Genomic DNA, 12,570 nt, shown 5'->3' on the forward strand with positions numbered 1-12,570 from the left:
TTCCTGATGGTCATTTAACAATTGAGGACTCACGCATTCATGTTTTGCCAATAGGAAATCGGGGGCGTGTGTGAAGTCAAAGTAAAATATAACAGAAAAACCTTTGCCAACAGTTGATCTATCCATTCTCCAGGCAGAGGATTCTGAATTCGTTGGACAGTCCCACAAGTATATGTAGGAAATCTTGCAAAGACAGTAAACAACAGATGTACTAAAAGACTTCTTCTCTTCAAATGGAAATGTCTTAGTGCCAAGGTTTCACGTGTTCCTGGGACCTCAAAATCTACTGGTTTTGGCTTGTCATTTTCTTCAGCTGAGGATGTAGACGCTGCAATCTCATCTTTCAACAATTCTGTAGTTTGTTCATTTGCTAGTTGCAATCTATATGTGCTGAAAAAGTGAGACCCTAGATTATATACACAGATGGTGCTCCTCCTCTTCTTGCTTATAGTGACGAAAAATATTTGCAAACTTGCTATGGTAGTTTTAATCAGATATAGTGATGGAAGAAAAATCAAACTTGGTCTACTGATTTCATTGAATTTGATATTATTTGTGGTTCATAAATTTTTCTGAACTGTGAGGTTGGAATGTTGGATACACCTATGTGCAGGTCTGTCTGTTTGTATATCATTACATAATCAGTACAGCACACTTTTGTCCGTGTGAGAATAAACAAAATTTATGTTTTTGGCTCGCTCAGGCAGGCACTGAACGGGCTTGATTCTGCTTGTTTTTGACTCTGTTCCTCATATTTTTCAATGGGAAATTACATCTGAGGAGCCAATGTAAAATATTTAGATTAAAGACCTTAAAATCTTAATTATTTTCATAGAATAAAGTTTCTACGGTTTTGCGGTAACTTTTAAGAAAGTTACAGGTAACAGTTAGCATGCTTCAGAAGCAACAATTTGTTTTTTTTTTTTTTGGGGGTCTTGTAAACGCAGGCTTAAGCCTCTTTGAACTATTTTGCAAGCACACATTAAGTATTTTGGAAGTTTTACACCTTTTTTTTTTTTTTTTTTTCAAAACTGTAACTTTCTTAAAATCAAGTAAACTTGGTAATGAGTCCCTTAAATACTTGATGACAAATTAGATTTTCGGAAATAATTTCAATTTTCAAGGTCTTTTAATTAAAACATTCTAACATGTGGGGTCCTTACATGTAACCTCCCCCTTTTCAATTCTGATCTCAATATCTGTCATCATACAGGTCTCTTACCTTCTTAGATGTTGGACAGACTTTAAAAGATCCTATCAACGTTAGATTTCACTTTTCTTTGAAATTTGTTGAGAAAACATAATTTTAGATCCTTATACTTTGTTCAGATTTTGCTATAGGTTCTTGCACTTTTTTTTGGTATTCTAGGTCCCTACACTTTGTTTATTTAGGGACCTAAAACAATAAAAAACAAAAGTGTAGGGATGTAGAACACCGAAAAAAGTGTAGAGACCTCTAGCAAAACGTGAGCAATGTGTAAGAATCCAAGGTTATATTTTTCCAAATTTGTTTGTATAATTTGGGTATGATATGAGCTTCTATGAGTAGTCAGTTTACTTTCTGATTTACATTCTGGCCTCTGATAAGGATACTTACAAACATGTTTTAAAACCTGTTTACTGCAGTTGTTAGAAGGACAACGAATTCGCGTGAACAAGGCATAAACAGCCAAAGGCAATACTTTGGAAGAATTGTTGAGCTCATATCCTCTAGTTGGAACCAGTACAGACTTTGCATGAGACAGAAGCCATAACTTAGTTATCTTATTTCTTGTCTAGCTTAAGCCCCATCTTTTTCAGGTGACAAGTTTCTCCCAGAAAAAAAAAAAAAAAGCATGAATAGGAGAGTTGAATGCTTTGTTGGAAGAAATTGCGCAGATAAAGTTTTTGGAACCCCACTAGTTACTTGTAATTGTATTGCTTCTTGGTATCTGTACTGTGTAATATGGCAGGTCTTGATGAGTTATGGATGTATTTAGTTCCTCTCTTTGGCTTGAACATGACCCCTTGACTGACCTGGATTTAACAATCTGTCACATTGTATGAGCATTTGATGTGATTTTTTTCATATATTGTTGAAATGGGGGGAGCCCGCAGAAGTTTTAAAGAAAAGTTTGATTTGATGCCTTAATTGACGAATATTTTATTCAAAAAATGACATCCCAATTCAGATCTTGTAATGGAGAAGTACAACAATGATTTGAATGAAACAGGATATGGGATTAAGAAAACTAAAAACAAGATATGAAATGAAGGATAAAAAAAGAAGAAGCTCCGATTGATTTTATTATAAGAAAAAAAAATTATTCCGATGGAAGAAGTTGAAGGGGAGCAGAAGAGATGTAGAGAGCAATTGGTAAAGTAGGCGAGTCCATTTTTATGTAAATGAGCATCTGATTTTTCTTAAAGTTAAAAATATATTTACTAACTATGATTGATCCAATTGATAAAAGGGAAAATTTTATTTAAGAACTTGGAAAGAAACATATTTTTTAGTGGGTTTTAAAAGATTTTAAAATTTCAATTCAGTACTTAGAGATTAAATTAAAAATAAATTAAATGTAAAAAAGATCAAAATACCTTCAGTTTAAATATTAAAAAAAAACTATCAGCTATCGTTGTTGGAGCACCAATGCTGGTGACTAGAGCCTTGCTAATGACGATAGCTATTGGACCCCCATCGCCAGATCTCTGATCACCAGTTGGACCACCATTAGTGGTGGCTAGAAAATTATAAAAAATTAATTTCTTCAAAGGTAGCTAAGGTAGGTGTAGAACTTATAACCCTTTGATTCAAAAAAAAGTTTTGGACCACCAAACCATTTAACCCTTTCAATTAATAATGTATAAAATTATATATATAATAAACTTTATTTCCAAGCTACTTGATTGTTATATTACTTGTTAATTGCATAACTTTATTTGTTAATACCTTAACAAAACTTGTTAATTACGTAACTTTTCTTGTTAACCTCATGACTCCTACAATAAAAATAAATTACTTGTTAATCGCATAACTATACTTGTTAATACTATAACAAAATTTGTCAATTACTTAACTCTCCTTGTTAACTCCCATTACAAGTAATACAGTTCAGTTGAAGGAGTCCTGAATTTAATAAGTAAATTCAAGTAATTAACAAGTCCTGCTAATATATTAACAACTACAGTTACATAATTAACAAGTAATGTAGCTCTATTGTGAGAGTTACAGACTTAACAAGGAGAGTTAAGTAATTGACAAGTCCTACTAATATATTAACAAGTATAGTTATGCGATTAATAAGTAATTTATTTTTGTTACAGGAGTCATGAGGTTAACAAGAAAAGTTAAGTAATTAATAAGTTCTATTAAGGTATTAATAAATAATATAACAATCAAGTAGTTTAAAAATAAGGTTTATTTTATATATATATATATATATATTATTTTATGTATTATATGATTGAATGGGTTGAGTAATTTAGTGGTCTAAAGTTTTTTGGTGAATTAAGGAATCTTAGGTTCTACACCCACCTCAACCACATTTGGAGAAATTAATTATTCATAATTCTTCAACCACTATAGACAATACTCCAGCCAGCGGCTAGACTTTTAGCGACGAAGATCCAATGGCTGCCGTCGTTGTTGAGGCTTCGGTCATCGGTAATGGTAACTGGTGATTTTTTTTTTAAATATTTGAACTAAGAGTATTTTAATTTTTTTTACATTCAACTTATTTTTAATTTAATATTTCAGAATTGAATTGAGATTTTGAAATCTTTTGAGACTCACTAGAAAATATATTTCCTTTCAAGTCCTTAAATAAATTCTCCCTTGATAAAAATATGATTTGTCTCAAACAGATGTGGGTTTGAATCGTGTTTCTTGCCAATATGATAATCTTATTCTTATTGATAAGTAATCAATAATCAATAGATAGCTCCATGAATGATTGAATTTTGGGCATGCTCTAGACATGATGAGTTTAGATCCAACTCAACTGGTTTTTTTTTTTTTTTTCAAAAAACATGTCTAACAAAACACTCCACAAAAAAATAAAAAAGCCCCAAGTGTTTGGTGTTTGAGCTGGCCAGAAAAAAGTGTATGGTATTTAATATGGTATTTTGTTTCATGCAAAAATTTATCTGTTAATTTTACTATTGAGAATAAACTATTCAGCAAAACAACAAAACACTTCAAAATTTCATACGTAAGAGACGTTTTTAAAGGACTCTGATGATTAAAGAATTATTTGTTTACAATGTTTTTTATTGTGATTATTTATCCACAAATCACTTTACAATATTTTAGGACTTACTTCCTATGAACTAAAATACGTAACATCTTCTAAAAATTTTATTTAATTTAAAATATAAGATATTGAATAATTTTTATATATTTTTTCAACTATATCCTACTTCATTTATTATCTTTTTGAAAAAATCATGCATTATAATTTTAATTATTATTATCAAGACTTTTATATTAGATATTTAATGGGAGTATAAATGAAAAGATATAGATATTTTTAAAAATTTAAAGTTTCAAATAACATTATTCATAAACAATGAATTAATTAATTATGACTTATATTATAATTTGAAAGAAATAGCATGGAATTTTCAAAGCACTTTTGGAGTTTGGACAGATTGTATTCTCTGTGCTAGCACCCACCACTCAAGGAGTTTTCATCTACTCTTCTGGTCCTATTTATAGGGTAGAGAGAAAAAAAAATTGATCCTCTTTGTAGGTCACTTGCCAATTTTTTATGTTTTTCTTTACATTTTTATCTTTATTAAATGCTTTAAATAAAAATATCAGTACTGAGATTTTAAAATATTTATTAGGGTAGAAGTAAAAATTTGTTAAATTTTAAGATAAAGTTAATGAGAGTTAAGTTTTTTTTAATTCCAGTGAAACATGCTGGAAGGAAGTGACTTATAAATAGAATCAGAAAAATATTTATTTTTGTTGTACTTATGACGTTAAAATTACTGCAGAATTTTTTAAGATAAAAATAAAATGATATAATTTATTATTTATAAATACTAAACATTAATTTGTTTTAAATGAAGATAATAAAAATTAAAATATACTCCTTTCATTTAAAAATATAAGGCATTTTTAACCGAATTTCACTCCCAATAAAATAGTTACCTACTTTTCAATTAACCCTATCTTTTTATATTTATATCTATTAAATACCCTACAATAAATATAAAGTCATTATTAATAGAGACATTTTTTTAAAAAAATAATAATTATATTTTAAAAAATTAAAAATATCTTATATTTTTAAACAGAGGGAGTAATAAATATTGTAAATCAAGTCTTTTGAACAATATTTTGTTTTGTTTTTTTTTGGGATAGCAGAACATTTATTAACTATTTGTCTAACCGGGCCTTGCTCCAAATTTCAGGCATCCAACTGAGCAAGCGCAATAATAAAATCATAACCATAAGAAAAAGTGTACGCCCAGAAAATGGCAGTTTCGTAAATTTCGGAAGAAACGAGGTTGTATTAGTAATGATGAATGAATACGTGCGCAGCAACGTGACCAGACCACCTGGCTTCCTCAGTACTCTTGAGGCGCCATTTTCTAATTTTCCGCGCCAAAAATCCAAGCTTAATGAATCTTCAACCTCTTTAGGACTCATCAATGCCATCACTCCCGCCCTGCCCTCATCCTCATTCTTGCCGTTAATATCTCCTGCGCGCTTCTCTTCCTCATCTGCTATTTCCGGCCACCTTCTTCCTCGGACCATCGCACAAAGTTCATCAAAGGTGGGCTATTTCTGATTTGTGATTTTTCTGTTTTGCTGAGCAAACAAGAAAAAAAAACTGCAGCTATCACCAGGAGGGGTAACTTTTATTTCAATCGATTTCCGATTGCATTGTTGGAAGAAATATAAATGTGTGACTTTTTTAACTTTTAGGGGGTCCCGACGGGGAAGCCGTCAATAATTGTGAATCTTCCATTCGAGGTTCTTCTTTCTGCAATTGTTTCTCGGTATCTTTGGCTGCCGTGATCGAACAAGACAAACATGTTTTATTCGCATACGTTTCTGGCACGAAAGGGGCCACTGGCCACAGTGTGGATTGCTGCGCATTTGCAACACAGGCTCAGGAAGTCTCATTACACTTCAACTGATATACCCTCCACCGTCAGTAAGTGAAATCATCTTCCTTTTTCTCAAAAGCATGTTTCTTTTGTCAATTTTTCTGGCGTAAAGATTCAAATTTTATTCCTTTACGGATAAAGTTTCCGTCTTTTATTTGGGTTTTGTAAGTGCCATTTATGCCAGAGTTTATCTCTCAAGTTAGCTATTTTCCCCATCCTTGTTAATGGGACATGCGACTCTTATTAATGGGTTATAATCTTCTTCGTCAATTCGTTCCTTTATGAATAAACTTTCCAAGTTCTATTTGGATTTTGGCTGGACGGTTGTTATCTGAATGACTCTTTCAATTTAGCCTTCTTTTCTTTCTGCTGGTGTTCTGTTTGCGCGTGTCCATATCATTACTGTTTTTGTTGGGATAATGGGAGGTAATGGGTTGTAATTTGCTTCGTCTTCAAATTCCTCCAACCAAACGCACCTTAGACAATGTGAGAAGAATGTTGTATTAAATTCCCTAGTCCCTGTCCTGATGTTATGCTTGGATGCTTAATTTGATTAAACTAGGTTTTACTTTTATTTGTTTATTTTCATTTTAAGTTTCTTGACAAAGGCTTTCTCTAGCGGTCATGCATTTTTTAGTATCCATTTTGTGGGAGTTAGTTTCAATATTTCTTGGTTTTTTTTCTGTTTTTGATTGAAGTTTTTTTAAAAATATTGTAGTATAAATAAAAGCAAGGAAATCATCCACTAAGGTCCTTAGACAATGCGACTGCCTGAAAATACCTAAGTTGAGTCTCAACTACAAGCAAGTAAAGTGCCCTACTTTATATTGCTGGGAAAAGATAACCTTTTTGAAAACGCAAGCATTATGCACAATAGATTCTAATCCTATATCTACATGGAACACCTCAATCAAACTATGTTATTTACACATTATTTTCCCACATCTAACAAACATCAATTGCTCCAACGTCTTGGTCCATCTCTCTGCCATGCTATCACTTTGTGCTCTTCAAGCTTGTTCTGTTTTTTTTTTTTAATTAAGAAATTGGTAGATTGGTGTTGCCTATATTTCTTACATCTATGGGATTATAAAACATGAGTTTGATATCAAGAAGGCTGAAAAGTGATTTTCTAATTCCTAATTACCATATTCTGTATTTTTTGTTCCTAATCCATTTCTCATTTTTGGGTACTTTAAAAATTTATTTAACTAGATTTTTTGTGTGTGTAGTTAGACATATATGTGATAACAATTGTATATAGTTTAATGATGAATATTAAAATTGCGGCATTGGATTTCACATCTTGTGTTTCTTGAATTGAAATAACGTGTACATTCTGATTCAGAAACTGTATAATGGTCCTGGTCCTGAACTTGACTGAATATTCCCTTTCTTTGAATGTCTCTTTTAGAACGTATTATGGAACCTGAAGTTCCCATTGCCTTGAGAATGTCAGGCCACCTTCTTTTAGGTGTTGTTCGGATATATTCAAAGAAAGTTGATTATCTTTTCCAAGACTGCAATGCTGTTTTGACTGGTCTCACCAAGGCATTTGCTTCTATTCAACTTACTCTGCCAGAGGATGCAAGGAAGGCACCATTTCATTCTATCACACTGCCAGAGACATTTGACCTTGATGCCCTCATCTTGGATGGTGGAGTAGATGACGGGTAAGGTTTTGTTCAGCTTCTTCCAATTTATTTTTACTTCTAAAATCAGTATTTGACGCATGGATTTCTGTCTCAGGGTTGAGGATATCCACTTGAGGAGTCAAGAAGAGATCACTCTAATAGGTCACAGAAATGGATGGATATTTTAGTTATCTCTTTTTTTATAGCCGTATATTTAAATATTTAACTTGTGTCTCTAATGCTATTTATTGTGCAGATCAAATTCCTACTAGCACGGATTACTATGTAGCGATCACTTTTGATGAGGTTTGCCCTCATTGTTTCCTGAACTGTTTGTTATTTTGGATTTCGAGCTTTTGAGTTGCAACTCTATTTCATCTACTGAATTTTCCATGTTTTAGGATATAATGATGGACTCTTCACACACACAGGTGTTGCCAGATTCAGGGGCCAGACCAATGGAGGAGTAAGCTTTTGAGACTTTTGAAAGTTCTATTGCGTTCTGATATTTCTTCAGGTATTATTAGCCAATGGAATAACCTGTTATTTATTTATGCCTGCAGAGTTGTCCCACAAGCTCCATCAACAATTGTTGGTAATGTTCAAGTTTATGATGACCCAGGAAGCCAAAGAGAATCACCTGCTGCTCAACATACCGATGACCTCCACCCTCATAACATTCAAGATCCTGAATTTACTAGAGATTTGAGTTCTCAAGATGCTGGTCCAAGAAATCAGACGGATATGCTCAATTTGAGTCCCGGGGACAACAGTCCACAAGTTCTACCAGAAAAAGAAGTTCTTCGTGATGCCAATAATGATTTAAATCAAGTAAATCCTCCTCCATTGGTTCCAGATCCTGGGGATAATGCTGGACCAAGTAGGATTTTCGACCAAACTATGAATGACAAGGACTATATTCCTCCAGTGATTGATGATGTGGATGTTGGAGAGCTATCTGTACCATCTCAGCGACATTCTGTTTTGCCAACTCCAGATATTTCTCAAGGGGCCCCTGAGGCACAAGTTTCTCCTGGTGGGTGTATAACTCTTTCCATTGCATTTACCTATGGATAAAAAATTATAACACTTGCATTTTTGTTCTTCATACTGTTTCAGGCCATCAATTTCCCAACTTGGTGCTTCAACCAAGTCCACCAGTCCAGCAGCCCCAGAAGAGAGGAAGAAAGAGAAAACAATTCTTTGATACATCAACAGTTTTGACTAATAAGTATGCTGTAAAATTTGTTTTATTGAATCTCTTTCTTTCACAAATTTCTGTTGTTTTTCATCCTATTTACTCATGGGGATGTGGATTTGTAGATTTATGAAGAAGGCTCTTGATAGTACGGATGATTTACTTCGGAAGAGACGATTTAGGCCTTCCTCCTCTTTGGATACATGGAAAATGAACAATAATCAAAGAAAGGAACAAATTTTTTTTCACCCCTTGGCAACAGGTAAACAGAAACCTTTTCGCTGGACAGCCTGTTACCTTCCAGTTTTATGAACTTACTTCCAAAATTTGTGTCCATAATGCAGGGCTATGCAAGGATCTCTCAGAAATTTCTCAAAGGGATTATATATGTGCAAAATCCCATCTGGTTGTCTCTGAGGAAGATCATACGGATGATGAGATTGCTAGAACTCTTTCAACTAGCCATACTGCCAAAGAGCCTAGAGCTGCTACACTACTTGCTACAGCATGTGCTCAAGATATGGAAATTGAACGCCTTCGTAGTATTGCTGCTTCTCCGCCTCCTGCTATACCTTCTCATGATGTGGAAACTGAAATCATTAATATTGAGGGTGATCATAGTAGTCCTCTCAGTCGGAATGACATGACTCCTGTCTCACCTCAAAAGTTAAGGTCTGTATCAGTTTCCCCATCGAAGACAATTGATGTGGCTGGGACAGTTCAAACGCCTGATTTAGCCTCATCCCCTAGGGATCATGGATCCCAGATGGAAAGTCCTAGGACTTTTCTAGATGAAGGAACATTTCAGAACTTTGTTCTCTCAGATACTCATCATTCAATAATTTCTGCCGAAGAAGTAAGTTAGTAGATGTTTAGTCTTTTCAATATTAAGGTGCTATAAGCTTCACATTGTAAGGATCTTGTCCATGTTGTACTGAAGATGCATGCAAAACCATTACATTTTTTGCCACCTTTGATTTGCATTTATGCAAATAGGCAGCATTCGACCCAAAAAAAAAAAAAAATAGTCAGCAAACCCGCAGCTGGTCACCTTACTCTTATTGTAGGTACTCCTGAATATGTTGAGTTGAAGAATTATGTATGTAGACTCTAATTAGTTGAACTTGTTCATTTTAGGAGCTTAATTTTCTGGAAGCAGACAATACGCCAGCCAGTAAGTTCCTTTGTAAATCTGAAATGTCTTGCTCAGACAATGCTAGATGGCCAGTCTCATTTTTTTTCCCTTTGTATGAATGACACATCTATTCTATTTGCAGGTTCACAAGGTAACGAAGGTGTAAACTCACTGTCTGTGAGGACTAGGTATTTATCCTGATAGCATTTAGTTTGGAGACTTGGACTTCAAATCTCTAGAAGGCTTTTATTGCCAAATAGATGGCCAGAAATCTGTAGATCTGGAAAAAAAAAAAATTTACTGGCTACTGTTTCTGATTCACATATAATGAATGCTTCTATATTATCTTTTTAAGAGGCTTGGTTTGATCTGTTTTCTTGATTTTAATTACAATTTTGCAGCCTTTATGCATGTTAAATAACCAGTTTATTTCATAGTGTTCTTAAAAGATTGTTACTTGTTCAACCTACGAATCTCTTGCTCACATATTGCCATGTCAATTACACCATATGATATAGTGGACTTCCTTTCTTCCATTTCTAGGGCGAGAATAGATTATTCATATGAGACATCATATGATGTGTATTTATTGGAATGAAAAAAATGTGTAGGTCTACAAACAAAACCTAGTATAGCAAAATAGCCTAGAAGTTATTTGCACAGCACTTAATTTTTCAATGACTGGGCTCTTTTCATAGCATACTCCACAACAGTTCTGAATCACTAATTTTTTAACATTCTTTGATTCCAGGGCGGTAGCTCGTTATTTGAGAAATCTTTCTCCAATTAGCCCAATTGTAGAGGACCCTGCTGAAGATCTCAGTTTGAACAAGATCTTAGAAGGAAAGACAAGAAAGATCGCTGCTCGAATGTTCTTTGAAACATTGGTGAGTTCTGAAACCCGCCCATCTATTGGAATAATGCCCCTCAATTTTGCCACAAGATGTGAATAGACGATGTGTGTGCATCTTGCCTTTAGTGTGAAAATCTAAAATGTGAATGTGAGCGTAATCTGTATTCATAATGCTATCGTTGTGAAAGTTGACTATGTAAAAATTAGCCTTCTAATTCATTTCTGCATGCACAGAGGCTAATTTTGAATGTCTTTCAATGCTTGAAGATTGTTCAGTTTCATCATTAGCTTGCATGTTTCGTTCCTCTGAAGCATGTTTAAGTTGGGGATTTCTGGTTTAAGTTAGGTAATTTGATTATATGCAATGGAATTTTGCAGATGATAAGTTTTATTTGTGATTGATGTCATGATAGCTTTAAATTGAAGTTAAAATATTTTCTGTCAAAAGTTGTCTTCTAGTTTATGGGAACTTAAATTTGTATGATTATGTGGAAACTGTTTGTTGCATCACAGGTTTTAAAGAGTTATGACCTTGTTGACGTACAGCAAGAAGAACCCTACGGTGATGTTAGCTTGAAGTTGACCGCTGCACTTTCAAAGGCTGAAATTTGAAGTCACCATTAAGTTATTTGTATTTTTCTTGGGCCCTGATGTATATATGGGTAAGAGTTGTATACTTTGCAGTAAAATTCATGCAATTCCTCTGAAACGTAGAAAAAGCAAATTAGGGGAAAAATTAAATACTTTTGTTCTTGGGAGAAGGACAATTGAGGACCTTCGAAGAATATTAATGTAAAATATAGACCTTCAAGTTGTGAATTGTGAAATACCAGCTGTAAATAGGTCTTGGTTTTACATTATTCTTCCAGAGTTCTTGATTGTCATTCTCCCTTTGTTCTTCCCCAGATTTCAAACACTTAAGAACTGTTTGGTGATAATAAATGCAGCCTGATGTGCTTTGAATAAAATAGGAGGGGTCTCAAGAATTTGAAGGCTTGAAACTTGTTTTAATATGATGAAATGGAATTTAGTGGAATTTCAAGGATTACCTAATGAGCCCTAAGCCTTAGTTTGAAAACTGAATTTTTCACCTTGTGCTGTTGTATCCTGATACACTTGTTAGAAAACCTAGTTGTTTATTCTAGTTCTGAATCATTTTCTTTTTATTGCATGCAGTTGGGTTCTAATACAAGGAAAGGAAATGCGTTGGGATTAGTTTGACAGTCATCGGAAGGCAAATTTTTTAGCATACATTGAGGATGGTTTCATTCATCCTCTGTTTTGCCTGGTTTAAATTAATGTTATGTGTATCTATTTAGGTGGCCAAAAGAAAGAGTGAGTTGTGTATAACTTGTTATGTTGTAGTTTTTGAACTATTGGAAGTAAAGGCAAAAGGGGAAATCTGAAAGCTGAATTTGCTGTTTCACTTTATTGCCTTTGACAATTTTAAGGAAGAAAAATTGAAATGTCGGAGTTCAAAAGAGGGGAGACTGACAATTAGCGACCTTGGAAGACAAAATATGATACTTTAGTGTTTTTGCATTAGAGAAATGCCGGTGAAATCCCAACTGCCTTTAATGAAATTTAAAAAATGAAGTACAATCACCAAAAAAGGTTTTTTCTTCACTATCTCTTTAATGTCCCG

At 33.6% G+C, this 12,570-nt stretch overlaps 1 protein-coding gene and 1 long non-coding RNA gene across 3 annotated transcripts; both read left to right on the plus strand.

Annotated features, from left to right (window-relative positions):
• The first annotated feature begins 251 nt into the window (after positions 1–251).
• Positions 252–2,068, plus strand: LOC129299236 (uncharacterized). The gene is made up of 2 exons (XR_008590523.1): positions 252–354; positions 1,627–2,068. It is a non-coding gene; the product is annotated as an uncharacterized LOC129299236 (long non-coding RNA).
• A 3,529-nt stretch (positions 2,069–5,597) lies between these two features.
• Positions 5,598–12,351, plus strand: LOC129299238 (sister chromatid cohesion 1 protein 3-like). 2 transcript variants are annotated; one of them, XM_054937703.1, is made up of 15 exons: positions 5,598–5,768; positions 5,921–6,152; positions 7,520–7,778; positions 7,855–7,901; positions 7,996–8,045; positions 8,141–8,205; positions 8,303–8,775; positions 8,859–8,970; positions 9,063–9,199; positions 9,282–9,793; positions 10,075–10,111; positions 10,215–10,260; positions 10,824–10,959; positions 11,439–11,587; positions 12,102–12,351. In XM_054937703.1, exons 2-14 carry the CDS (start codon positions 6,029–6,031, stop codon positions 11,535–11,537), a joined length of 2,097 nt encoding a protein of 698 aa, XP_054793678.1. In that variant the 5' UTR covers positions 5,598–5,768; positions 5,921–6,028; the 3' UTR covers positions 11,538–11,587; positions 12,102–12,351. The 2 variants fall into 2 exon arrangements, with proteins under 2 accessions (XP_054793678.1, XP_054793679.1); XM_054937704.1 differs by having other exon boundaries at positions 7,565–7,778.
• Positions 12,352–12,570: the final 219 nt, after the last annotated feature.

Source organism: Prosopis cineraria, unplaced genomic scaffold, assembly GCF_029017545.1.
Source record: "Prosopis cineraria cultivar Desert tree isolate PC_DT_omini unplaced genomic scaffold, ASM2901754v1 PC1091, whole genome shotgun sequence".
In the NCBI taxonomy this organism is placed as follows: Eukaryota; Viridiplantae; Streptophyta; class Magnoliopsida; order Fabales; family Fabaceae; genus Prosopis; species Prosopis cineraria.